Source organism: Hippocampus bargibanti, linkage group LG09 (assembly GCF_051943395.1).
Source record: "Hippocampus bargibanti isolate YZ-2025 linkage group LG09, ASM5194339v1, whole genome shotgun sequence".
Classification (NCBI taxonomy): Eukaryota; Metazoa; Chordata; class Actinopteri; order Syngnathiformes; family Syngnathidae; genus Hippocampus; species Hippocampus bargibanti.
In genome coordinates, this window is record NC_142742.1 from 4,062,333 (window position 1) to 4,090,206 (window position 27,874).

Sequence of the window (27,874 nt, forward strand, 5' to 3'; positions counted from 1 at the left end):
TATCTATCTGGCTATCTATTAGCTATCTGTTAGCTAGCTGGCTAGCTTTCTATCTATTTGAGTGACTTCCGGGTTGAGTGAACGCTGGCGCATGTGGCTGCCGCTTCTCACCCGCAGACACAAACACACATATACATATATACACACAAACACACATAAACACACATATACACATATCTACACACACGTACACACATATATATACACATACACATATACACATACACACACATATACACACACACACATACACATATAGACACACACACATACACACACGCATATATATATATATATATACACACATGTACATACACACATATACACACACACACACACATATATATATATATTATGTATATCCCTAATGTAAGGGCTACCAGCAAATTTTAGTTCGCTGACGAAGCCTCTTGGATGAGGAGCGAAACGTCCGACACCTTCAAAGAAGTACAGACGATGGCTGAAGAAACCTCTTCATCGATTACTCATATGACTAATTGAAAAAAAATATTCTGAATAAAATATTGTTTTTTTTTCCCGTTTCCCATAATATTTTCAATAATTAGGATATGACTCTTTTGCGATACTTTAGTATTTGTTTAACTATGCCGATTTTAAAAAAGCTAATAGCCATCATGTGCTCATTAAAAATGATACACCGTGTGACATATTTTGTTGTTGACTTTCCTTGAGCCGTATTCCATCAGATTTACTGGAAAAGGTAACAATTCCCAAATTATTTGTGATGGCTTTCTTTTTCTTTTTGACGATCGGGTTGATTGTTGGCAGAACCGAGTGGTGAGACAAAACCCCGGAGAACGCAACTATCACATCTTCTACGCGCTGCTAGCTGGAGCTAACAAAGAGCATAAAAGTAAGTATTCTGCCAGTGAGGCATCCATGAGGGATCCTAATCGGATCCCCGAGCCACCTCATCTGGCTCGACTCTGAGCCACTTCCCAGACCTTATCTTACTCTAATTTAAGCCGTTTGTATACATTGTATTTTATTTATTTTTTATTAATTTTATTCTGTATTGTGTCAGGCCTCTATTTCCTGGAGGATCCAGCAGAATCTTTCCACTACCTCAGTCAGTCGGGTTGCCTGAAGGACAAAAGTCTGAATGACAAAGAGCTGTTTAATAGTGTGATGGTAAGTTCATAAAACATCACCAGTTTGAATCAATCCTGAATAGATTCTTTATCCTCTTGCGAGGGAAAAACATTCTAATCATAATGAGTTAGAATTCCACATTAGCATGACCTTCCTTCACGCGGTTACACCACCTCCATTTTTTTCCTGCGAGTAGGAGGCGCTGAAGGTTCTGGAATTCTCAGACGAGGAGATCCGGGACATGTTCAAGCTCCTCTCGGGTGTCCTGCAGCTCGGCAACGTGGAGTTCATGACGGCGGGAGGAGCTCAGATCACCACCAAGCAAGGTTGGTGGCAAGCTAAAAATAATAAATAATAATAATAACTGCAATATTGTACTGTAGTCCATCAGCCCGACTCAATTTATTGCTGCCCTTAATCTCTTTTTGGATAAAACTTGTCTTGTCACCAATACCGACAATTTTTGTATACATTTTCCCCCTTTCTCCAGGCTTATCGAATGTTAACATAGCCCTGTATGCTGTAGTTTTGCTTTATTCTATTAGCTACCTAGCTAGCTATCTATTTGCTATCCATTTTCTATCTATTAGCTCGCTAGCTGGCGATATATTTGTTGTCTGTTAGCTGGCTGTCTATTTGCTATCCATTTTCTATCTATTAGCTAGCTACCTAGCTGGCGATATATTTGTTGTCTGTTAGCTGGCTGTCTATTTGCTATTCATTTTCTATTTATTAGCTAGCTACCTAGCTGGCGATATATTTGTTGTCTGTTAGCTGGCTGTCTATTTGCTATCCATTTTCTATCTATTGGCTATCTGTCTGTCTAGCTAGCTAGATATGTAGCTGGGTATTAGCTATATGGCTATCTAGCTAGTTAGCTGACTATCTATCTGGCTATCTATTAGCTATCTGTTAGCTATCTGGCTAGCTTTCTATCTATTTGAGTGACTTCCGGGTTGAGTGAACGCTGGCGCATGTGGCTGCCGCTTCTCACCCGCAGAAAAAAACGATACTGTGACTGTAAAGTGACTTTGAGAGTTTTGAAAGGCGCTTAGAAATGAAATGTATTATTATTATTATCATTAATATTATTTGAAATAAAATGTATGTTTTGTGTTTTGTTTTCTTTTGTTTTTTTTTTTTTGCAAGTGGTGGCAAACGCCAGCGAGCTTCTGGGTCTCGATGCCTTCCAGCTGTCCGAAGTGCTAACCCAGCGCTCCATCATATTGCGAGGCGAAGAAATCTGCTCGCCGCTCACCATCGAGCAGGTCGTTCAACACCCCGCCGACTGATTTAACCCGGGATTTATTTTCTCGCAATGCTAAATCCACTTCCCGCTGCGTGATCACAGGCTGTGGATTCTCGGGATTCCGTCGCCATGGCTCTGTATTCCCAATGTTTCTCCTGGATTATCCTCAAGATCAATCAGAAGATAAAAGGGAAGGAAAATTTTAAATCTATCGGGATTCTGGACATCTTTGGCTTTGAGAATTTTGAGGTTTGTTTGATTATGGGACACATGGACTGTGCATTAAAGGACAACCGACGTCTTCGGACAAGTTGTGTCCATAATTTGTAAAATGGCTTCAAATGACTTCTACTGAGCGTATTTTACAAAGATTCCACCGCATATTGCTATATTTTACGTTTTAAGTCTTGTTTTTGAGTTGGTGACGAGTTCGTACGTGACGTCACTGAAGGAATGCCCCTGACCGAAAAAAAAGGACACATTGTAGCAGTCCTTCCATCACGTCAATGCTTGTTTGGTCTGAAGACCTCATGTTGCACCAAAAAGAGCCAGAAAAGGGCGACCAAGCTCCATGTAAGGAATTTCTCAGCCTGTGGAAAAGGGCTTATTAATTCCTCACAGGAGCTTGGTGGCCATTTTCTGCCTCTTTTTGGGTGATACATTTCCCCCCAATGTTGCCTCAAAATGGCAAAATTCTTTAAACGATTGGAAACATGTATGCTTTCCTCTTCAGAACTATTTGAATCATATTCATAACTGGATGTGTAACAAGAAAGCATATTCTCCAGATCTGAAGCCATTGTTTTGATTCTCCAGCAATGCAAGACATCTTGGCGTGACGTCACGAAATGGGGGCGGGACTTTCTGAAAATGCCCAATTCGCAGCTCAATTTTTTTTTTGCTGATTTTGGACACTTTAAGTCATTTTTAGTGGTGTTTTTCATTTGAATAAAAATATCACACAGCGTGTTTTGGGTATTTTAGATGCTATAAAACGTTTTTCTGATGTCAGTTAGGAAACAAAAAAAGTGACGTCGGTTGTCCTTTAAAAAAAAGCACATAAATGCTCTCACATTTAGCTAATGAGTCCATGTTTTTTTCCCCTTCAGGTGAATCGCTTTGAGCAGTTCAATATTAACTACGCTAATGAGAAGCTCCAGGAGTACTTCAACAAGCATATCTTCTCCTTGGAGCAGCTAGAGTACAACAGGTGTGCTCGGTTAATTTTGATTAAAAAAAAAAATAGGATGAGAAATATGTTCAGGGGCAGGGCATCTAATGTCCTGTTGTTTATGTCTCTGTCCTCACAGGGAAGGTGTCCAATGGGATGCCATCGACTGGATGGACAATGCCGAGTGTCTTGATCTCATTGAGAAGGTATCACGCATGTCATTGTGATGTATTAATTTTTTTATATATGCGTAGCAGTGACTTGAGTGCAAAAGTAGTTCTGTCGCGCACAATCTTTTGTCGACCTTGTTTGTCATTGAAAAAAAAACCTTGTGGGCCATTTGCATTGGATTTTGGGCCACAAATGATGGAGCGTGATGAAATCTGCCTAGCAACAAATTTGATGTTATTTGTTCATGTATTTATTGATTTCTTTCTTTCTTTCATTCTTTCTTTCTTTCTTTCTTTCTTTCTTTCTTTCTTGCTTTCTTGCTTTCTTGCTTTCTTTCTTTGTTCCTTCCTTCCTTCCTACCTACCTATCTTTCTTTTTCTATATTTGTTAATTTATTTGTTTATTCATGTGTTTATGTATTTATTTATTCGTGTATTTATTTATTTATTTATTCGCTTATTTAGTCATTTATTTATGTATTTATTTATTTATTCGTGTATTTATTTATTTATTCACTTATTTAGTCATTTATTCATTTATTTATGTATTCATTTATTTATGTATTTATTTATTCATGTATTTCTTTATTCTTGTATTTATTTATTCGTGTATTTATTTATTTATTTATTCGCTTATTTAGTCATTTATTTATGTATTTATTTATGTATTCATTTATTTATGTATTTATTTATTCATGTATTTCTTTATTCTTGTATTTATTTATTCGTGTATTTATTTATTCGTGTATTTATTTATTTATTCACTTATTTAGTCATTTATTCATTTATTTATGTATTTATTTATGTATTCATTTATTTATGTATTTATTTATTCATGTATTTCTTTATTCTTGTATTTATTTATTCACTTATTTAGCCATTTATTCATTTATTTATGTATTTATTTATTCGTGTATTTTATTTATTCACTTATTTAGTCATTTATTCATTTATTTATGTATTTATTTATTCGTGTATTTATTTATTTACCTATTTATTTATTTATTCATTTATTTATGTATGTATTTATTCGTGTATTTATTTATTTATTCACTTATTTAGTCATTTATTCATTTATTTATGTATTCATTTATTCGTGTATGTATTTATTCACTTATTTAGTCATTTATTCATTTATGTAGTATTTATTTATTCGTGTATTTATTTATTTATTCACTTATTTAGTCATTTATTCATTTATTTGTGTATTTATTTATTCATGTATTTATTTATTTATTCACTTATTTAGTCATTTATTCATTGACTCATTTATTTATTTATTTATTTATTAGTTTGTTTATTCAATTGGTCGATATCCATTATCTGAATTTTATTCTGGAAACGGGATTGCCAATAAGATGTTGATTGGTTCCCAGTCGAGTAGTTTTTTTTTTCTGGATCCTTTTAGAATTATTTTTCACATTTCTATTCATTTGAGGTGCATGGTATCTAACGGGTTAACTTGCTTTATTCTTTAGAAATTGGGCTTGTTGGCACTGGTGAACGAAGAGAGTCGCTTCCCCAAAGGCACAGATTTTACTCTTCTGGAGAAGCTTCACAGCAGACATTCTGTAAGTTTAACTCATTCACTGCCATTCACAAATTTATTCGGAAATTGAAAATATGACTGAGAGCGCCATTGCCGAGTTTGTTCGCGTTTTTTTTTTCTTATTTGGGTGCCAATAAAGCGCTGGCCATGGCCTCTGTCCATGTTTTTTTTTCCACAAGGGGGCGGCATTTCCCTTTTTTCCATGTTAGCGCTTTGTAAAGTGTTTGCAAAGCGCTATATAAATCAATATGTATGCTATGCATTGTATTTTGCACAGCGGCCCTCATTTCAAGCCAGCTAACTCCAGACCCATATAATTTAGGAATTAACTCTTTTTTTCTGATGAAAGAAGAGAAACTAAGATTTCCTACACTGCATTGAATGTTTATGTAGTCCTAAAACTCAATATTCTGTGGGTCCTGGAATTCGAGCGACAATGACAAAAACCCTAACAGTGGAGTGGACACACTTATGCACATCACCTGCGGTAAATGATTATGATTGCTATTATCATTTTTTATATATATATAAAATATATCAATCAATATATATAAATCAATATACAGTGAGACCTCAAGTTCCGAACTTAATTGGTTCCCAGACAGAGAAATGTGTATCTCAAAAAAAGTGTTCCCATAGGAAACCATTAAAATGGGAATAATCCGTTCCCGGGTTTCCATAAAATATACTTTTCAACTAAATAAGCCTTAAAACTACACACAACATACCTTATTCTATGTATAATAAATGTGCTATTGTATTGTAATGAAAGAAATAAACTACATTGTATCATAAAGTCACTTTATTTACATTTGTGATGGTCATTTATGGCTTGATGGAATGGCGTTGGAGGTCGAAGGTCAAAGGGAATTGCTGTTTGGAAAGAGAGGCGCATTACACGAGGACTGTAATTAAAGAAATAAACTGTGCTGTAAAATAAAGTTTTATTTACTTTTTTGATGGTCGTTGATGGTTTATGGAAGGAGAGTCACCTTCCATAAGGACTGTTGGTAACTTAACCTCTGGTGCTGTTCGGTCGTGTGCTTCCGATCACTCCGCCAGCCGTGGTGGGTGTGTATTATGAAAATAGTGCTTATTATAAGGTTTAATTTTCATAAATTTGACATTTGTAAGATGAAAAGTTTGTAAGATAAGGTGTTTGTAAGTTGAGGTCTCACTGTATCAATATATATTTGTATATGATTTTTTCAAATAACAATGATGAATGATATTGACATTGAAAGTTTTGTGGCAGACCAATCCTTACTATGTGAAACCCAGACTGGCTGACCATCAGTTCGGCATCAAACATTACGCCGGGGAGGTGAGTAGTCCTCATGTTTGTACATTCGCATTAAAAGAGCTGACATTATTTATTTATTCATTTATTTATTTGTTTATTATTTGGTTGTTTACTTGTTTATTTATTTGTTTGTTTATTGCGTTTGGATGGCTTCAGGTCTTGTATGACGTCAAAGGCATCCTGGAGAAGAACAGAGACACTTTCAGAGATGACATCCTCAACATGCTAAAAGACAGCAGGTGGGTCTGACAGTGTGTGACAAACACGGCAAAAGCCCTGAAAAAAAAAATTCAGAGCAACATTATGAATGAGAGTATGAAAGCAATATGGAAAAAGGGAAATGCCGCCCCCTCGTGGAAGGGAAAACACATTGCCAGAGGTCTGGCCAGCGCTTTATTGGCACCCCAGCAAGAAAAACCAAAACCTATGTCATATCTTCAATTTGCGAATAAATTCGGGAATCCCAATGAATGAGTTAATGTTATTTTAAACAATAATAAACAAAGAGCAATCAAGGTTTTTTTTAGATGAATTAAAATGTACTTTTAGATACATGATGCTTACAATAGAAATAATGATCATACCTGCACTTATTCTTCCGTAAACACGATTTTGTCTTTCAGGTTGGACTTCATCTACGACCTTTTTGAGAAGGTGGGGAGCAGGAACAATGAGGAGAAGATGGGAACAGCCAGACGCAAGCCCACCGTCAGCTCTCAATTTAGGGTGCGCACACAAAAAAAAAAAAAAAAGTACTGAAAACACACACAACAAAATATAAAAGAAGCAATGTAATGCCATGATATACAATCAGAATCAGAATCAGAATCAGAATACCTTTATTCGTCCCGCAATGGGGAAATTTGCAGTCCACAGCAGCAATTGAAGAGGGATGGGGTTGGGGTGGGAGTGAAAGGATAGAAAACAAGATATTCTAAGCATAACAAAATAAAAATGTCAACTGTATACTGTGCAAATGTAGATGTGCAAAAACCGTTCTATAAACAAGACTGTACATAGTGCAGAATCAAGAGATGCATTTAGATATATTGCAACAACCCATATTTACAAGTGTCCAGTTTTTTTTTTTTTTTTTTTCACATGTGATCATTGGGAATTGTGAAGCCTGACAGCAGTCGGTAGGAACGAGCGGCGGTACCTCTCCTTCTTGCAGCGCGGGTGTAATAGTCTCTGGCTAAAGGAGCTACCCAGAGCTGTCAGGATGGGCAGGAGGGGGTGGGAGGGGCTGTCCGTCATAGCTTTTAGTTTAGCTAGCGTCCGTCTGTTGCCCACCTCCTCAAGAGAGTCCAGCGAGCAGCCCACGACAGAACTGGCCCGCTTGACAAAGCGCTCCAGTCTTTTTCTGTCCCGGGTGGTGATGCTGCCTGACCAGCAGACAATGCCATAGTGGATGGCTGATGCCACCACAGAGTCATAGAAAGTCTTTAGGAGTGACCCCTGAACTCCAAAAGACCTCAGTTTCCTGAGGAGGAAGAGGCGACTCTGTCCCTTTTTGATTAGGGCATCCGTGTTTGTTGTCCAGTCCAGTCCAGTTTATTGTTGAGAGTAACACCCAGGTACTTGTAGGAGGTCACCCTCTCAATGTCCGAACCCTGGATGTTCAATGGTGCAGGTGACGATTGTTTCCTGCAGAAATCCACCACCAGCTCCTTGGTTTTGCCAGTGTTGATCTGGAGGTGATTCTGCTGGCACCAGTCCACAAAGTCCTTTGTCAGTCCCCTGTACTCCCTATCGTCTCCCTCTGTAATGAGGCCGACAATAGCTGAGTCGTCAGAGAACTTCTGAAGGTGGCAGGTTGGGGTGTTGTAGAAGTTGTACATATGTTTTTATTGATGTTTTTATTAATTAATTTATTTATTTATGTTGTGTATTTATTTTGATTTATTGTATTTAATTTATTTATGTTATTTTATTAATGCCATTTATTTATTTACTGTATTTATTTTAATTTATTGTATTTATTCTATTTATGTTATTTTATTAATGCCATTTATTTATTTATTTACTGTATTTATTTTAATTTATTGTATTTATTCTATTTGTTATTTTATTAATGCCATTTATTTTATTTGTTTATTTTTTTTGTTATGTTTTATTTATTTATTTATTTATTTATTTAGTGTATTTATTTTAATTTATTGTATTTTATTAATGCCATTTATTTTATTTGTTTATTTATTTTGTTGATGTTTTATTTATTTATTTATTTATTTATTTATGTTGTGTATTTATTAAAATTTATTGTATTTAATTTATTTATGTTATTTTATTAATGCTATTTATTTATTTTGTGTATTTATTTTAATTTATTGTATTTATTTTATTTATGTTGTTTTATAAATGCCATTTATTTTATTATTTTGTTTTATCTATTTATTTATTTGTTATTTTATTTATTAAATGTATTCTATTGATTGTATTATTTGTGTATTTATTCAGTTAGTTAATGTTTTATTTATTTGTTTATTCATATTTATTTTTTCCTTTTACTTTGATGCATCAAACGATACATAAATTATGTGTTATCAACTGTTGTAAAAGCGCTATATCAATCAATATGTATTGTATTGTTATATTTGGCAAGGCAACACATGCCAACAAACAATATCAGCACACTAACGGGCATATATTCTTTATCATCTACGCAAAAAAAAGCTCAGATCATTGCAACTTATATTCATGTCCTTTCTATCATTGTCAATTGGAAAAGATAAAAGATTTGACAATTTTGAGTTACAAGCGTGGTCACAGAAGCAAAATGATCTCATATCTCAAGGCACGATAATAATAATAATAATAATAATACATTTCATACATTGTTTTCTCCCCTGCAGGATTCCCTGCACGCTCTCATGGCTACTCTGAGTGCATCCAATCCTTTCTTCATCCGCTGCATTAAGCCCAACATGGAAAAGGTTAGTTTACGTCTACCTTAACCCCTCAGAGTGAAATAATCATTTTTTTAATCCTAATTGACATTTATTGCAATTTGTAGGCATTTGAACTGAAATTATCGATTCAATTCTTTTTTGTCACCTTTTTTTTCTGACAGAATCCCAACGTTTTTGATCCTGAAGTGGTCCTGAACCAGTTGAGGTACTCAGGGATGCTGGAGACCGTCAAGATCCGCCGCGCCGGGTTTCCTGTCCGAAGAACTTTTAAAGATTTTGTCTTGCGGTATGTTGCTAAATTCACTAAATTCCACATAGCTCCGCCCACAAACAGCATTGCAGTTGGTCGGTAACCGGTTCAGGGTGTCCCCCGCCTACTGCCCAAAGATAGGTGAGATAGAATCTGACACCTCGCAGCAACCCTTTTGAGGATAAAACCAGAAAATGGATGAATGGATCAATGGATTAATTTTTTTTGACAGATTCAAATTCTTTTTTTTTTTCCAAATTACCATACAGATGCTTTAGCCTCCATTCCTTCTCCTTTCCAGATATAAGATCATTCCCAAGGAAAAACTATCATTAACAGCAGGAGATGATAAGAAGAGGAGCACGGATCTTCTGACTAAATACGACAAGACCAAGAAGGAGTGGCAGCTGGGAAAGACCAAAGTACGTTCTTTTTTTAATTTATTCTAAATGTAACATCAGGAAAACGATATAAAAATATTGTAAAAATATATATAAATAGATTTTTAGATATAAAATAAAATAAAATAAATAATATATGATATATGATATGATATGATATGATATAGTATGGTATATAATATGATATAGAATATTATCAGAATCAGAAAACCTTTATTCGTCCCACAATGGGGAAATTTGCATTAATATAATATGATATAGTCTCGTATATAATATGATATAGTATAGTATATTATATAATATACTGTATATACTAGGATGTAATATACAGTATAATATAATATATACATATATAAAATATCCTAGTATATATTACATCCTATTATAGAGTATATCATATATGTATGTATGTGTGTGTGTGTGTGTGTGTGTGTGTGTATATATATATATATATATATATATATGTATGTATTTATGTGTGTGTGTGTGTATATATATATATGTGTGTGTGTATATGTGTGTGTTTGTATATGTGTGTGTGTGTGTATATGTGTGTGTTTGTGTGTGTATATATGTGTGTATATATGTAAGTGTGTGTGTGTGTGTATATGAGTATATGTGTATATATATATATATATATATATATATATATATATATATATATATATAATATATATATTATATATATATATATATATATATATATATATATATATATATATATATATATATATATATATATATATATATATATATATATGTATGTATATGTGTATGTGTGTGTACATATATATCTATGTGTGTATATGTGTACCTATGTATATATATATGTATATACATGTACATATGTATTTATGTATATATATGTACATTTATATCCCTAATGTAAGGGCATATATATATATAATATATATATATATATATATAATTTAAAATAATTTGCTGTTTTCTTTCCAGGTGTTTATGAAAGAGTCTTTAGAACAACGCTTGGAGAAAGACCGCGATGAAGTGCGACGCCAGGCGGCCATGATTATAAGAGCTCACCTTCTCACTTTCTCGGCCAAGTAAGATCTAACTTTTTTTTTTTTTTTTTTTAAACCTGTGAAAACTACGATTAAACAAAAGATACGTCATTTAGGAAACACTTCAAGCGAGTGCGCGCCAGCACCGTCACCCTGCAGAAGCACCTGCGCAGGCACATCCAGCGAGGCCGCTTTGTCCGCCAGCGTAAAGCAGCATTGGCGCTACAGAGGCACCGGCGAGGCCAGGTAGCCCGAACCCGCGTCCGTAATCTGCGAGAGGAGAGGAGGAAGAAGGAGGAAGAAGAGAAGAAACTGGCTCAGAAGGTAGAAGATGAAGAGAAAGAGGAGGAGGAGACGGAAGGCGATGCGGAGCAGGAAGGAGCTACCGAAGGGAACAATAAATCTTCTCAGGTAAGTTGAGCTTTTTTTATAAGCTATCGATTAGCTCTCTAGCTGGCTCGCTCGCTATCTATTAGCTAGTTAACTATCTATTTGAGTTACTTCCGCGTTGAGTGAACGCTGCTGCTTCTCACCCACTCAAGCACGCCTCAATTGATCTATTTGCCTCTATGTTTATTTATTAGCTATCTAGCTAGCTATTTTATTTGCTATCTAGCTAGCTAGCTATCTAATAGCTGTATAGCTATCTAGCTAGCTAGCTATGCAGCTAGCTATCTAACTTATCCTGTGACTATAAAGTGACCTTGAGAGTTTTGAAATGCGCTTAGAAATTAAATGTATTATTGTTATTATTATTAGCTATCTATTGCCTAGCTAGCTAGCTTTCTATCTATTTGAGTTACTTTCCTGGTTGAGTGAACGCTGGCGCGTGAGGCTGCTGCTTCTCACCCACTCAAGCACACCTGAATTGATCTATTTTCCTCTATGTTTATTTATTAGCTATCTAGCTAGCTATTTTATTTGCTATCTAGCTAGCTAGCTATCTAATAGCTGTATAGCTATCTGGCTAGCTAGCTATACAGCTAGCTATCTAACTTATCCTGTGACTATAAAGTGACCTTGAGAGTTTTGAAATGCGCTTATAAATTAAATGTATTATTGTTATTATTATTAGCTATCTATTGCCTAGCTAGCTAGCTTTCTATCTATTTGAGTTACTTTCCTGGTTGAGTGAACGCTGGCGCGTGGGGCTGCTGCTTCTCACCCACTCAAGCACGCCTGAATTGATCTATTTGCCTCTATGTTTATTTATTAGCTATCTAGCTAGCTATTTTATTTGCTATCTAGCTAGCTAGCTATCTAATAGCTGTATAGCTATCTGGCTAGCTAGCTATACAGCTAGCTATCTAACTTATCCTGTGACTATAAAGTGACCTTGAGAGTTTTGAAATGCGCTTATAAATTAAATGTATTATTGTTATTATTATTAGCTATCTATAGCCTAGCTAGCTAGCTTTCTATCTATTTGAGTTACTTTCCTGGTTGAGTGAACGCTGGCGCGTGAGGCTGCTGCTTCTCACCCACTCAAGCACGCCTGAATTGATCTATTTGCCTCTATGTTTATTTATTAGCTATCTAGCTAGCTATTTTATTTGCTATCTAGCTAGCTAGCTATCTAATAGCTGTATAGCTATCTGGCTAGCTAGCTATACAGCTAGCTATCTAACTTATCCTGTGACTATAAAGTGACCTTGAGAGTTTTGAAATGCGCTTATAAATTAAATGTATTATTGTTATTATTATTAGCTATCTATTGCCTAGCTAGCTAGCTTTCTATCTATTTGAGTTACTTTCCGGTTGAGTGAACGCTGGCGCGTGGGGCTGCTGCTGCTGCTTCTCACCCACTCAAGCACGCCTGAATTGATCTATTTGCCTCTATGTTTATTTATTAGCTATCTAGCTAGCTATTTTATTTGCTATCTAGCTAGCTAGCTATCTAATAGCTGTATAGCTATCTAGCTAGCTAGCTATACAGCTAGCTATCTAACTTATCCTGTGACTATAAAGTGACCTTGAGAGTTTTGAAATGCGCTTATAAATTAAATGTAATATTGTTATTATTATTAGCTATCTATTGCCTAGCTAGCTAGCTTTCTATCTATTTGAGTTACTTTCCTGGTTGAGTGAACGCTGGCGCGTGAGGCTGCTGCTTCTCACCCACTCAAGCACACCTGAATTGATCTATTTGCCTCTATGTTTATTTATTAGCTATCTAGCTAGCTATTTTATTTGCTATCTAGCTAGCTATCTAATAGCTGTATAGCTATCTGGCTAGCTAGCTATACAGCTAGCTATCTAACTTATCCTGTGACTATAAAGTGACCTTGAGAGTTTTGAAATGCGCTTATAAATTAAATGTATTATTGTTATTATTATTAGCTATCTATTGCCTAGCTAGCTAGCTTTCTATCTATTTGAGTTACTTTCCTGGTTGAGTGAACGCTGGCGCGTGAGGCTGCTGCTTCTCACCCACTCAAGCACCCCTGAATTGATCTATTTGCCTCTATGTTTATTTATTAGCTATCTAGCTAGCTATTTTATTTGCTATCTAGCTAGCTATCTATCTAATAGCTGTATAGCTATCTGGCTAGCTAGCTATACAGCTAGCTATCTAACTTATCCTGTGACTATAAAGTGACCTTGAGAGTTTTGAAATGCGCTTATAAATTAAATGTATTATTGTTATTATTATTAGCTATCTATTGCCTAGCTAGCTAGCTTTCTATCTATTTGAGTTACTTTCCTGGTTGAGTGAACGCTGGCGCGTGAGGCTGCTGCTTCTCACCCACTCAAGCACGCCTGAATTGATCTATTTGCCTCTATGTTTATTTATTAGCTATCTAGCTAGCTATTTTATTTGCTATCTAGCTAGCTAGCTATCTAATAGCTGTATAGCTATCTGGCTAGCTAGCTATACAGCTAGCTATCTAACTTATCCTGTGACTATAAAGTGACCTTGAGAGTTTTGAAATGCGCTTATAAATTAAATGTATTATTGTTATTATTATTAGCTATCTATTGCCTAGCTAGCTAGCTTTCTATCTATTTGAGTTACTTTCCTGGTTGAGTGAACGCTGGCGCGTGTGGCTGCCGCTGCTCCCCCACTGAAAAACTTATCCTGTGACTGTAAAATGACCTTGAGAGTTTTGAAAGGCGCTTATAAATGAACTGTATTATTATAATAATTATTATAATGATTATAGCATCATCTCCTTTCCAGGACGAGGCACGTCAAATGGAGGAGATCCTTCAACTGGAGCGCGAGATCGAACGTTTGCAGAAGAAGCGTGAAGACGAGGTTTCGCAGCTGTGCGAGTCTTCCAAGCAAGAGCTGCAGTTACGACGCGACGCCGAGCTCAAGCGGATGAAGAAAGAAGCCTCGCGCAAAGCCACCAGCCTCATCGACCTGCTCAACTTCGGCGGCGTGGATCCCGCCATGGGTGAAGCGGCGCAGGCGGTGGTTGACGGCGAGGCTGAACCTCCCAAGGCCCCCCGCGTGAGTCTGGCTGTCGGCCTTATTTCGGGAGGCGGGTGACACGCACCGCACTGTATCAGCGCACAAAGGATGTGGATATTATTAAGGGGGAGATGGTGATCCCGTTTTCCAGAATAAAATTCAGATAACGGATATTGACCAATTAAATGAATGAACGAATGAATTAATGAATGAATCCAGTTTTCCAGAATAAAATTCAGATAACGGATATTGGCCAATTAAATAAAATGAATAATTGAATGAATGAATGAATGAATGAACCACTGAATAGCCTAGTGAATGAACGAATAATTAAATAGACATATAAATAAATAAATACATAAATGAATAACAGAATGAATGAATGAATCCCGTTTTCCAGAATAAAATTCAGATCACGGATATTGACCAATGAATGAATGAATGAACTGAACTAGTGAATGAATGAATAATTAAATGATAAATAAATACATGAATGAATGAATCCAGTTTTCCAGAATAAAATTCAAATAACGGATATTGGCCAATTAAATAAAATGAATAATTGAATGAATGAATGAACCACTGAATAGACTAGTGAATGAACGAATAATTAAATAGACATATAAATAAATAAATACATAAATGAATAACAGAATGAATGAATGAATCCCGTTTTCCAGAATAAAATTCAGATAGCGGATATTGACCAATTAAATTAAACGAATGAATGAATGAAACACTGAATAGACTAGTGAATGAATGAATAATTAAATAGACAGATAAATAAATACATGAATGAATGAATCCCATTTTCCAGAATAAAATTCAGATAATGGATATTGACCAATTAAATTAAACGAATAAATGAATGAATGAAACACTGAACAGACTAGTGAATGAACGAATAATTAAATAGACAGATAAATAAATGAATGAATGAATGAATGAATGAATGAATGAATGAATGAATGAATGAAACACTGAATAGACTAGTGAATGAACGAATAATTAAATAGACAGATAAATAAATACATAAATGAATAACAAAATGAATGAATGCATGAATACATATATTAATATATAGACTAGTGAATGAACAAATAAATAAGTGAATAAGTGAATGAATAAATAATTCAACACATAAATACATGAACAAATTAATAAATACATAAATAAAAGGCAAAATAGAGTAATGAATGAATCAATAATTAAATAAAAAATAAACATAAATAAATAGGTACATAAATAAACAAATAAATAAAAGAATACATGAGTAAAATAGTACATGAATAAATAAACAAATGACCAAATAAATAAATGAATAAATAAATAAATAAATAAATAGACTAGTGAATGAATAAATAAATAAATAAATAAATAAATATTTTTATTTTTTGTTAGGTTTAAAACTTACTACTACTACTACTACTTTCATTTCTTTCATAACTTTGCTGCTGTGAAATGTAAATTTCTCCACTGCGAGACTAATAAAGACAAATCCAATCCAATCCAAAAAATGAACTGCTAGTTTTTTTTAAAAAGCACTCTTCAGAAAGAAAACACTTTTTGGCAATAGTATGTTTAGTCATGTAGATTGTTTTTTTTTTTTCTTATTTGCAAATAATTGCTGAGTTTCTCTATTTATTTTGCCGTTTGGCTTAGGCTGCCACCGCCATGCAACTCGGCGCGTCCAAGGACGAGGAGGTGGACGAAGGTTTCCACGCCGAGGAGGAGTACATCCCGCTTCCTGACTTCCCCCCTCCGGTAGAGACCGACACCCCGATGGATCAGGCCATATTCGCCCACCTCCCTCCTCCGCCGCCGGCCTTCGCCGAGGGTATGGTGCCCCCCGCTCCGCCCCCAATCCCACCACAGGGGCAGAAATCCGAGCCAGAGAGAAAAGTCAGCATGGCGGACAGCTTAGTGGATGGCGACGAGCCCATCTACAGCATGCCGGCCGACACCGAGTCCGACTACGACCAGGAGGAGGAAGAGGGCTCAGTGACGGCCGGCGACGACAGCTCGGTGTCGGGCAGCAACCGGGGTAGCGCCGCCGTTACCGACGAAGAGCACCCGCGCAAATCCACCTGCACCAGCGTTAGCGCCGAGTCCTACCGGGGAAGCTCTGACTCAGTGAGGATACGCATTCACGCTTGTGCACGCAGACACAATTACATTATTAATACAAAACTGATAAAATGAAGAAAAATAAATAACAAAAATGAGAAAAAGGACAAAAAAAAATAATTACAATATTAGATTAAATTAGATTACATAAAAAAAGCCTATACTCAAGCACGCCTGAATGGATCTATTTGCCTGTTTATTTATTTGCTCTCTATTTGCGACCTATTTGCTATCTAGCTGGCTAGCTAGCTATCTATTAGCTATATAGCTAGCTAGCTATCTATTAGCTATATAGCTAGCTAGCTATCTGTCTATCTACCTATCTAATTTATCCTGTGACTATAAAGTGACCTTGAGCGTTTTGAAATGTGCTTATCAATGAAATGTATTATTGTTATTATTATTAGCTATCTATTAGCTATCTAGCTAGCTTTCTATCTACAGTATTTGAGTTACTTCCAGGTTGAGTAAACGCTGGCGCGTGTGGCTGCCGCTGCTCACCTACTGAAAAACTTATCCTGTGACTGTAAAGTGACCTTGAGTTTTGAAAGGCGCTTATAAATTAAATTTTATTATTATTATTATTATTATTATTATTAGCGCTTTTCTCACCCTCTTTTTTACATGAAGCAGTTCTAAATAATAATAATAATACATTTCATTTATAAGTGCCTTTCAAAACTGTCAAGGACGCGTTACAGTCACAGGATATTTTTTCTACAGGTGAGCAGCGGTAGCCACATGCGCCAGCGTTCACTCAACCCGGAAGTAACAGAGCAAAATATATATCTATATTGTTATTGTTATATAATTATTGTTATAATTGTTGTGCATCATGCTCATGTAACTGCTGCATTGCAAATGCGTAACATCTTGATTGATCGTCAATTGATTAGTCATGCCTGGAGAGACAGAGGCACAAAGATGTTGCGGTGTTACCATCTCATATGCTACGTTTGTACCGCACTCAGCTACCATAATATGCCATGTCAGAAGCATCAATGATCACACGGTAGACATTTTGTTGTTAACCCATTGACTGAAAGAGGATAGGATCAAACAGTCCTTTTCACCAGTGGATCAGGGACTTCATGGTGAAATGTGCACGTCTGCTACAAGCTAAATGTAGAAAGCAACCACAAAACTGTAGCATTCATTGACGAAAAGAGCTTCTCACGTAAATCCGCTTCAATTCCAAGCCGCAACAATTCCACATATACATCGGCTCTCTGCGCTGACGCTCCTTTCTTCTCAGTGATGACAGTCAAATGACACCGACATTCGACCCGGGACTCAACCTTGATTTCAACCAGAATTTTAAAGTTAGCCCACTTTAGTTCTGAGCGCCTCCTAAGGCTTCATTCAGTCATGTGACTATTATGACTTCAGTACGCAGGCAGCGACGACGAGCACGACGGCATGATGGACACCGACGAGGAAGTCACCAACGGACGAGTCACCTTGTTCAATGGCAACGGCCCGCCGTATTTCCACGGTTACCTCTACATGAAAGGTGAGACTTGATCTCTGAACTCTGACCTCATTGCGCTTTTCTGACCCTATCCCCTCCCTCCCGCCCACCATGCAGCCGGCCTGATGATCCCTTGGCGAAGGCGCTGGTGTGTGTTAAAAGATGAGACCTTCATGTGGTTCCGATCCAAGCAAGAGTCTCTCAAGTCGGGCTGGCTCTACAAGAAAGGAGGAGGCCTCTCCACCCTCTCACGCAGGTTGTAGTAAAGTAAAAAAACTAAATATTATACTAGCTAAATAGCTAATGGATGGTTAATAAATAGCTATCGAGCTAGCTAGAAGGATGGCTATATTGCTAATGGATAGCTAGCTATCTACATAGCTAGAAAGATAGCTGGCTGGCTATCTCGTAAATAGCTAATGGATGGTTAATAAATAGCTATCGAGATAGCTAGCTAGAAGGATGGCTATATTGCTAATGGATAGCTAGCTATCTACATAGCTAGAAAGATAGCTGGCTGGCTGTCTCGATAGCTATCTATTGGCTAGCTAGCTAGCTTTCTATCTATTTTAGTTACTTCCGGGTTGAGTGAACGCTGGCACGTGTGGCTGCCGCTGCTCACCCGCAGTAAAAAAACTTTTCCTGTGACTGTAAAGTGACCATAAGAGTTTTGAAAGGCGCTTATAAATGAAATGTATTATTATTTAATTGTATAATTTGAACTGTTTATCTTCAAATCAGAAACTGGAAGATGCGCTGGTTTGTACTGAGGGACAGCAAGCTGATGTACTACGACAATGACAGCGAAGAGAAGCTGAAGGGGACCATCGACATCCGGGCTGCAAAGTAAGACCCCCCCTACACTCCCTAAAATATTTATTTATCCTTTTCTATCCAGAATTTGGTCATGGAAAAGGAAGATCTTTAGCATAAAAACCCCCACAGGTCCAAAAACTGTCTTCTTCTCCTTCTTGAGATGATACAGCTCAGGGGGGCGAATAAAAGAAACAAAGATAAAATATCTTTTCTTTTCATACTGTCTTACCCACTCAGAGAAATCGTGGACAACCATGAGAAGGAAAACGCTCTGAACATCGTGACGGACGAGAGGACCTATCAAGTTTTTGCTGAGTCGCCAGAGGATGCCAGGTCGGTTGACGACCGTTCTTTTTTGTGTCAAAGCATGAAGTTTCCTTCATTAACTCATTCACGGCCGGATGATGTTCATAATAATAATAATAATAATAATAATAATAATAATAATGAAGAAGAAGAAGAAATTTGATTTTAGGTGCCTTTCAAAGCTCTCAAGGACACTTTACAGTCACAGACATGCATAGGTACATAGGTACTATAATAAATAAAATACAATCACAAATAGAATACAATAAACAAAATACAGTTATAAATAGAAACAAGAGAAAGAGCTACACAGAAAATGCGATTTTAAATAGGTGGGTTTTGAGATGGGATTTGAAGGTGGGAAGAGAATCGATGTTACGAATGTTTGGAAGGAAGTGAGTTCCAGAGTTTGGGGGCAGATCAGCTGAAAGCCCTGTCCCCCATCATGCTGAGACGGGCGGGGGGGGGGGGCATACAGAGGTGGAGGAAGTCCACATTCGTACGTACGTATGGACGCTCGTGTGTGTTGTGCAGTGAACTACCAATCAACATCCAAATCCCAACTTCATTGAGTTGTAGGACTACATAAACATTCAATACAGCATTTGAAACTTTAGACGCTATTCTTTCATCTGAAAAAAAGTATTAATTCCTAAATTATATAGGTCTTGAGTTATATGAGCTTGAAATGGGGGCAGCTGTACAAAATACAATACATATTGATCCATATAGCGCTTTAACAACAGCTGGAGCTGGAACAAAGTGCTAACATGGGAAAAAAAGGAAATGCTGCCCCCTTGTGGAAGGGAAAAAAAACATTGCCAGAGGTCTGACCAGCACTTTATCGGCACCCCCCCCACGAAAAACCAAAACCCTAACAAATTACGGAATGGCGCTCTACGTCATATTTTCAATTCCCGAATAAATTTGTGAATGTGTTAACCAGAACAAAATGGCCGACAAATTGAAAAATGTATTAATGATTCCACCAGATGTCACAATCAACAATCCCGTTTTTTTTGTACTAGTAGTGAACGAATTCTTGCTATCTCTCTCTCTTTTTTTTGTGTGTAGCGGTTGGTTTACCGTGCTCAGTAAGGTGCGAGTATGCACGCCGGAGCAACTACTGGAAATGTCCCACGAGCAGGCCAACCCCAAGAATGCTGTGGTCAGTCCCTACATCCCATTTGCCTTCCTTTTAATTTATATTTTGTCAAGGATACGAGAAAGCGGCAGATATGACAACATTCGGCCTAGGGGTGCATCGCGTTTTCAAAAATGACATTGTAGGTATCAATTACCATATTTTCTGCACTATGAGGTGCAACTAAAAGATTTTTTTTTTCAAAAACCTCATAATCCGGTGCGCCTTATATATGGAAGTTTGTAAAAATGTCATTCATTGAAGGTGCCCCTTATAATGCGGTGCACCTTCTGTATGGAAAACATTTTAAAATATGTCATTCATTGAAGGTGCCCCTGATAATGCGGTGCACCTTATGTATGGAAAAGATTTTTAAATACAGTAAAGTCTCGTTATATCGATATTCAAGGGAGTCCGAAAAAATATCGATATAACCGGGACTATCGATATATCCGACCCTGTTTGCATGTAATTTTCTCCGTGCGTGCATAGAAATAGTATCGATATAACCGGGACTATCGATATATCCGATATCGATATAACGAGACTTTACTGTATGTCATTTGTTGAAGGGTGCCTTATATTCCCGAAAATACGGTAATTTGCGTTTTTATTTGTTTTGATTTCAGGGCACCCTTGACGTGGGGCTCATTGACTCTGTCTGTGCGTCGGACAATCCTGATAGGTGAGTTTTATTTTCGTCAAATGCGTTGTATTTTTTTACAGGCTTTTTGTTTTTTGTTATTTTTTATTTTTTCTATTTTACGGAGCTTTTGTGGTATTGATTTTTTTTATTCATTCATAATTATTACATTGCAGTGTTGATAGTACTTTTGATCTGTTTAAAAAATATTATCCAGGTTTTCTATTCTTTATTTGTGTATTTATAGATGTGTGTATATTTATTTATTTATTTATTTATTAATTTTTAAGCAGATAATTTCAAAGAATTATTTAGCTGCATTCAGTCGAGTTTTATTTTGGGGACATAATAGAAATTACATAATATAAATACATTTTTGATGGTTTTACTTAGGTCTAACAAGCACAATAATAAACCTGTTAAATTAAACCAAGGTTACTCTGAAAATCACACCTAAATAGATGACTGTATTTTCCACTATATAAGGCGCACCTGACTATAAGGCCCACCCTCAATGAATGAAAAAAGTTTTCCAAATATGATATATAAATATATCAGTTTTCCAAATATAAGGCAGACCACATTATAAGGCTTCACATACAAGGTCCACCTGCATATAAGGCGCAGGGTCATCTTTTGAAGAAAATCAAGGCTTTTGGGTGCGCCTTATACATCGGAAAATACGGTATTTTACATTAAATTTGCTTACGGAACCTAATGTTGTGATAGGTGAATCTAAACAGTGGAGTTTTTTTATTGATGCTTTTTGCAGGCCCAACTCCTTTGTGATCATCACAGCCAACCGTGTCATCCACTGCAACAGCGACACACCTGAGGAAATGCATCACTGGATCAGTCTGCTGCAGAAGCCCAAAAGCGACGCCAGGATCGAAGAGTTCCTCGTTCGAGGTGATACAGCCATTGAATAAAAAAAAGTATCAAAGAAATGAATTAACAAATATTTACTGTAATTCCTGGACTTGTATCTATTTTCCAACTTTTAAGGTTGGCTCCAAAAGGAGGTAAAAACCAACGCTAAAAGCACTTCCCTGAAGCTAAAGAAGCGCTGGTTTGTCCTCACACACAACTCACTGGACTACTACAAAAGCTCCGAACGCAATTCTTCTAAAATGGGCACCCTGGTGTTGAATTCGCTTTGTTCCGTCATCCAGCCGGACGACCGAGTACATAAGGAGACAGGTGAGGAAAGACAATTTTTGTGGGAGGAGGTACAAATTGTTATTATTGGATCAGAATTAATCACGGCCATCTTTATTGTACAGGATACTGGAACATAATTGTGTATGGCAGGAAACATTCCTACCGCCTCTACACCAAAATGCTGAATGAGGCCATGAGATGGACTGCTGCCATACAAGGCGTCATTGACAGCAAGACCCCCATCGAAACGCCGACTCTGCAGCTCATCAGAGACATCAAGGTAAGAACCACGATTGACTTTGCTAGATAACTAACGGTTAACGGTGAGGACTGTTTCTAACCAGGAGAACAGCGTGAATCTAGAAATAGTGGAGCAAATGTACAGGAGAAACCCCATTCTGAGATACACGCAGCATCCTCTACATTCGCCGCTACTGCCGCTACCATATGGTGAAGTCACCAGCCGTAAGTTTTGTTTACTCAAGACCTTTTAGAAAAACATACTTCACTGTCTTCCCAATTCTTCTTTTCATGCCAATTCCCCTACATTGTATAGTGCAAAGACAGCAGGGCTATGCTAGCCTGCAGGATGAGGCGGTGCGGGTTTTCAATTCGCTGCAGGAAATGGAGACACTGGCCGACACTGTGCCTATCATCCAAGGCATCCTGCAGACTTGCCAGGATCTGCGTCCTCTCAGGGATGAGGTTGGTACCTCTGCCTGAGGCTCAATAACCCAGATCAGACAAAACAACCAATATGAACTGACCCAACCTCAACTACCTTGACTCATTGTCTCAAAGTACCTGAGAAAATGACTCATACAATCAACCCAGAGACGAAACACATCCACAAACGAACCAACCAACCAACTTACCAAAAACCAAAGCAAACAACTAAATCCAGTCCATCACCAACGGATAGAATACACTAGCCAATCAACAACACAACACAACCAACCAACCAAACCAATCCCACCCAGACATGCATACCAACCAGATAATCCACCAGCGCAATCCAAGCTAACGATGAACGCATTTGTATTGTGATTCTCAGGTCTATTGTCAGGTGATCAAGCAGACCAATCATGTGCCTCAGCCCAACAGCCCAGCCAATCGGGCTCACTGGCACCTTCTCACCTGCATGAGCTGCACTTTCCTCCCCAGTCGGGTTATACTCCGATATCTACGCTTCCACCTCAAGAGGTATGTTGTTGGACTCCATCATCCATCCATCCATCCATCCATCCATCCATCCATCCATCCATCCATCCATACATCCTTCCATCTTGACCAGGGTTCGGGAGCGCTACCCTAGCACAGAGATCGAGCGCTACGCCACTTTCATCGGAGAATCCTTGAAGAAGACCAAGGCTCGCGAGTTTGTGCCTTCCCAGGAAGAGATCGCCGCCTTGCTTGTGAGGCAGGAGATGAGCACCACTGTTTACTGCCACGGGGGAGGATCCTGTAAGATCTCCATCAACTCTCACACTACTGCTGGAGAGGTGAACATACATTTCATACAGAGTCCAAGATACGGTACAGTTGAGGGATCTGGAGCAGCGAAAACTAATTTGTTGAAATGTTTTCTACGCAAGGTTGTGGAGAAGTTGATCCGAGGGTTGGCCATGGAGGACAGCAAGAACCTCTTCTCTCTCTTTGAACACAATTCTGTGACAGATCGAGCTTTGGAGAGCAGGGTCATTGTGGCAGATGTTCTTGCAAAGTTTGAAAGGTATGTCATGTCCTACAACACCAAACAATGACCCAACCCTACTACTAACCCAACCCACCAACAAGCTAGACCTCCAACTCAAAGCAACTGATTCATTCGGATTGGATGTTTTGTTTCCAGGCTTGCAGGCAGTGAAGAAGAGGAAGAGGAAGGAGAATGGAAGCTGTATTTCAAGCTCTACTGCTTCTTGGATGTTGAGAGCATGCACAAAGAAGGAGTGGAGTTTGCCTTCATGTTTGAGCAGGTAAGCTGCTCTCTTGACTACCTACGTATGGGCCAGTCAAAGTACCGTACCGAGCTACCTACCACTTCAATGAAGAAGACTTTTGTCCAATTAGGGGATCTGGCGTTGGATTTTGTGATCCACATGTGTGACCAGTTCTTCCTCTCTTCCGCCTCCCAGGCCCACGAGTCTCTAATCAGCGGACACTTTCCAGCGTCCGAGGAGACTCTGCAGCACCTGGCCTCTTTACGTCTGCAGTATCTCCACGGTGACGGAGCAGGCCGAGCCGGCTGGAGTCTGGGGACTGTCTACCCCATCGGACGTCTCCGGAGCCGTATCATACATTCCACCAAGCCGGGGGTGGGCTCAGCGAATGCCACGGTGGGAGGAGGGACGGGCGATGGTAAGGCGGCAGCTGGAGGAACAGGCGGCATTGGCAGTGCAGTTGAGAAACGCAAAACTCCGAGCTTCCTGGATGGCACGCTGAGGAGAAGCTTCAAGACAGGTTCGCTGAAGAAACAGAAGGTGAGTCAGAATGTCCAGTGTTCAGATCTTCGGTAAGGTTCAAATGAGTGAATGTTTTCCGTTTGATCAATCTGTTGGAAATGGTGAGAGTTCATTCTTCGGGTAGGGATGTCCCGAGAAGAGAGGTTCGAGTATCTCGGGGTCTTACTCATGACAGTCGGATCAGTGCTGAGCTGAGTCCAGAAGTCCAGCTTTTCATTTATTGACTATTCCATTGTCATCACCGATCATGAACGGTGGCTTGTGACCAAAGGAACAAGATCACAGATAGAGTCAAACAAAAATGAACCTCCTCTGTAAGAATTCTGGACTCCCTCTTAGAAATGAGGTCAGAAGTGCAGTCATCTATGAAGACCTTAGCTCACAGGTGCTGTTCCTTAGCATCAAGAGACGCCAGGTGAAGTGCCTCCCATATCTGCTTATGGTTCCTCTGAGACACCTTCGTGGTGAGGTGTTCTACCCAATTCCTACCGGGATGAAGCCTCATGGAAAATCCTGGAGATGCTAGCAAGACTATCTCTCGACTTATCCCTTGGGATGTGCCCCAGAAGACCATTATTTGTGGCTTTTGACCCAAAGAAAAAGATCACAGATAGTCAAACGAAAATGAACAACCTCTGTCAGAATTCTGGACTCCCTCTTAGACATGAGGTCAGAAGTGGAATCATCCATGAAGACCTTAGTTTAGAGCTGCAGTTCCTTAGCATCAAGAGGAGCCAGGTGAAGTGTCTTGCATATCTGGTTGGAGTCCCTCTGAGACGCTTTCTTGATTAGGTATTCTACCCAATTCCTACTGGGATGAAGCCTCATGGAAAATCCAGGAGACGCTAGCAAGACTATCTCTCAACCTGTCCCTTGGGATGACCTTGATGAAGTGGCTTGGAAGAGGCTCTCACCCGGAATATGCGGATAAAGACTAATAAATGGGTGGATGGATGTCTGCGGTTCAGAATACTCAAGGTTTAAATGAAGTCTCGAGTCATCTAAATGCGTACGCAGGTGGAAGAGGAGCAGATGCTGGAAATGTGGGTGAAGGAGGAGACGTCGGCTACGCGCACCAGTGTACTGGAGAAATGGACGCGGCTGCAGGGCATGGCGCAACACCAGGCCATGCTTAAGTACATGGGCATCATCAAGGAGTGGCCCGGTTATGGATCGACTCTCTTTGACGTGGAGGTAAAGACAACTACCGATTACCTCATTCCCGACTTTCTTGAAGTTTAAGAAATCGGATGATGGGACCTCTTCTTCTGCAGTGTAAGGAAGGTGGTTTCCCTCATGACCTGTGGCTCAGCGTGAGCGCCGATAACGTCTCGGTGTACAAGCGAGGTGAACCCAAACCGCTGGAGATGTTCCAGTACGAGCACATCACTTTCTTCGGTGCCTCGCAGCTTTGCACCTACAAGATCATCGTGGATGAGAGGGAGATGTTCTTTGAGACGCCTCTGGTGAATTTCATTCCATTTTTACTACGTCTTTATTTTTTCGGGATAATCATGAAATGTGTCTTCAGGTTGGCGAGATCACCAAGATCATGAGGGCTTACATTAACATGATGGTGAAAAAACGCTGCAGCATCATGTCCGTCACCAGCGTTGCCAGTTCGTGGGTCAGGTGATTGCCGTTGGCCAATCGGAGACGCCTTCCGGGCAGAGGTAGTAGTCCTGCCAGTTCTTGCCAAGTGAGGAAAGTGGATGCCGAAGTCACAGGGATCAATTGAACGGAGTGGAATATTTTTTTGGCTTTGTTTTTTAATTCAAGTGTGACGTGAACTTGGATTCTGGAGGATAGTCCTTTCACATAAATCACATGACCCCAATTGTAGCCCATGCATGTAGATGTTCAAGGTCACTTCAAATAGTCAAATTTCCTTCTGTGTGGGCCTCAAGCACAAAGCACCCATGAGTTCTCCTGTCCTTTTTTGACGAATGACCCTGGGGGCTTCATACCATGGGGTATCTCAACCTCAGATAGTGGAATCTCAACCCCAGATATTCCCAACACCATGGGGGGGCTACCTCCAACCCTCTGTTGCACTGCCAGACATTCTGCATTTTTGATATTTCTGGTTAACTCATTGACTGCCATTCACGAATTTATTCGGGAATTGAAAATATGACGTAGAGCCCTATTCCCGAATTGGTTTGGCTTTTGTCTTTTTTATCCTTGGGTGCCGATAAAGCGCTGACCATGCCCTCTGGCAATGTTTTCCCTTCCACAAGGGTGCAGCATTTTCCGTTTTTCCATGTTAGCGCTTTGTTCTAGCTTCAGCTGTTGTTAAAGCGCTATATAAACCAATATGTATGTATTGCATTGTAATTTGTAAAGTCGCCCCCATTTTAAACTCATATAACTCCAGACACATATAATTTAGGAATTATGATATCTGATAAAAGAACAGAGTATGTATAAGGTTTCTCATGCTGTATTGAATGTTTATATAGTCCTAAAACTCAATATTGTGTGGGTCCTGGAATTCAAGTGACAATGACAAAAACCCTGGCACTGGAGCGGACACATTTTTGCACCTGTCTGGCAGTGAATGAGTTAAGTTACAGTTTTGAATTCTTGCTTTTATTTATTTATGTATTTATTTATTTATATCACATCACATCACTTCTATTGCCCCTGGAGGGTCGGGGTGTCGGGTTGGGTTTCTTCTTTTTGGACAAAGGGCGTAAAAAAGAAGAAATGTACTCACCGCTGCCACCGTGTGGCCATTAGAAGTAACTACAGCCAAAAAGAAAGCTGCTTGGAATGCTGCTTGGAATCTGACCACATTTCCAGGAAGACCACCGATGTGATGTCACGCGTTGCACTCATGTGCCGTGTCCTTTGATTTTATGTTCAAACACAAAGCGAACTGAGTTAGTTTGTTTTTGTACTGTATAGTGACACGTCATAAGAGTTATAATTGAATTTTCGGCGGTCACATCACTTGCACGATCGCTAGAGAATCTTACGCTAAAGGCTATGTGACACCTCAAGTGTAAAATATAAGCAATTTTAAGAGTGTCATTCACTTGGCAGTGCCATTCGTGTGACTCACAGAGAAACAAAATGGATGACTTGATCATTGTTTTTTTTTTTTTTTACCACTATTAATTCTACTACACACGCTTGTCTGGTCAAGTTGACTTTTTTTAGCAAAAAAAAAATGGCATTGAT

General features: G+C 38.5%; 1 protein-coding gene and 1 long non-coding RNA gene across 4 annotated transcripts in view; one reads left to right on the forward strand and one right to left on the reverse strand.

The window, feature by feature from the left end:
• myo10l1 (myosin X, like 1) overlaps positions 1-27,414 on the forward strand; it is a 40,194-nt gene extending 12,780 nt beyond the window's left edge. Inside the window, exons 1-36 of one of the 2 annotated variants that reach the window (XM_089003903.1) lie at positions 1,320-1,439; positions 2,263-2,381; positions 2,465-2,611; positions 3,472-3,572; positions 3,673-3,739; positions 5,182-5,274; positions 6,508-6,576; positions 6,712-6,794; positions 7,179-7,281; positions 9,411-9,491; positions 9,629-9,753; positions 10,019-10,139; positions 11,076-11,182; positions 11,257-11,551; positions 14,322-14,597; positions 16,221-16,691; positions 18,075-18,198; positions 18,274-18,415; positions 18,898-19,002; positions 19,210-19,305; positions 20,353-20,446; positions 21,052-21,107; positions 21,838-21,974; positions 22,071-22,265; positions 22,349-22,506; positions 22,571-22,691; positions 22,783-22,931; positions 23,281-23,429; positions 23,521-23,728; positions 23,822-23,958; positions 24,079-24,202; positions 24,362-24,706; positions 25,706-25,882; positions 25,963-26,154; positions 26,220-26,325; positions 26,372-27,414. In XM_089003903.1, coding sequence (XP_088860029.1) covers positions 1,355-1,439; positions 2,263-2,381; positions 2,465-2,611; positions 3,472-3,572; positions 3,673-3,739; positions 5,182-5,274; positions 6,508-6,576; positions 6,712-6,794; positions 7,179-7,281; positions 9,411-9,491; positions 9,629-9,753; positions 10,019-10,139; positions 11,076-11,182; positions 11,257-11,551; positions 14,322-14,597; positions 16,221-16,691; positions 18,075-18,198; positions 18,274-18,415; positions 18,898-19,002; positions 19,210-19,305; positions 20,353-20,446; positions 21,052-21,107; positions 21,838-21,974; positions 22,071-22,265; positions 22,349-22,506; positions 22,571-22,691; positions 22,783-22,931; positions 23,281-23,429; positions 23,521-23,728; positions 23,822-23,958; positions 24,079-24,202; positions 24,362-24,706; positions 25,706-25,882; positions 25,963-26,154; positions 26,220-26,324 — 5,157 coding nt within the window. In that variant the 5' untranslated portion in view covers positions 1,320-1,354 and the 3' untranslated portion in view covers position 26,325; positions 26,372-27,414. Of the gene's footprint in view, positions 1-1,319; positions 1,440-2,262; positions 2,382-2,464; positions 2,612-3,471; positions 3,573-3,672; positions 3,740-5,181; positions 5,275-6,507; positions 6,577-6,711; positions 6,795-7,178; positions 7,282-9,410; positions 9,492-9,628; positions 9,754-10,018; positions 10,140-11,075; positions 11,183-11,256; positions 11,552-14,321; positions 14,598-16,220; positions 16,692-18,074; positions 18,199-18,273; positions 18,416-18,897; positions 19,003-19,209; positions 19,306-20,352; positions 20,447-21,051; positions 21,108-21,837; positions 21,975-22,070; positions 22,266-22,348; positions 22,507-22,570; positions 22,692-22,782; positions 22,932-23,280; positions 23,430-23,520; positions 23,729-23,821; positions 23,959-24,078; positions 24,203-24,361; positions 24,707-25,705; positions 25,883-25,962; positions 26,155-26,219; positions 26,326-26,371 lie in introns of those variants that run through there. The other variant, XM_089003904.1, reaches the window with a different exon arrangement.
• Positions 1,313-27,537, reverse strand: LOC148893383 (uncharacterized). 2 transcript variants are annotated; one of them, XR_016115924.1, is made up of 5 exons: positions 27,408-27,537; positions 9,613-9,731; positions 9,392-9,466; positions 7,140-7,197; positions 1,313-1,451 (listed from the first exon to the last, which is right to left on the reverse strand). It is a non-coding gene; the product is annotated as an uncharacterized LOC148893383 (long non-coding RNA). The 2 variants fall into 2 exon arrangements; XR_016115925.1 differs by lacking the exon at positions 1,313-1,451 and adding an exon at positions 6,617-6,735.
• Positions 27,538-27,874: the final 337 nt, after the last annotated feature.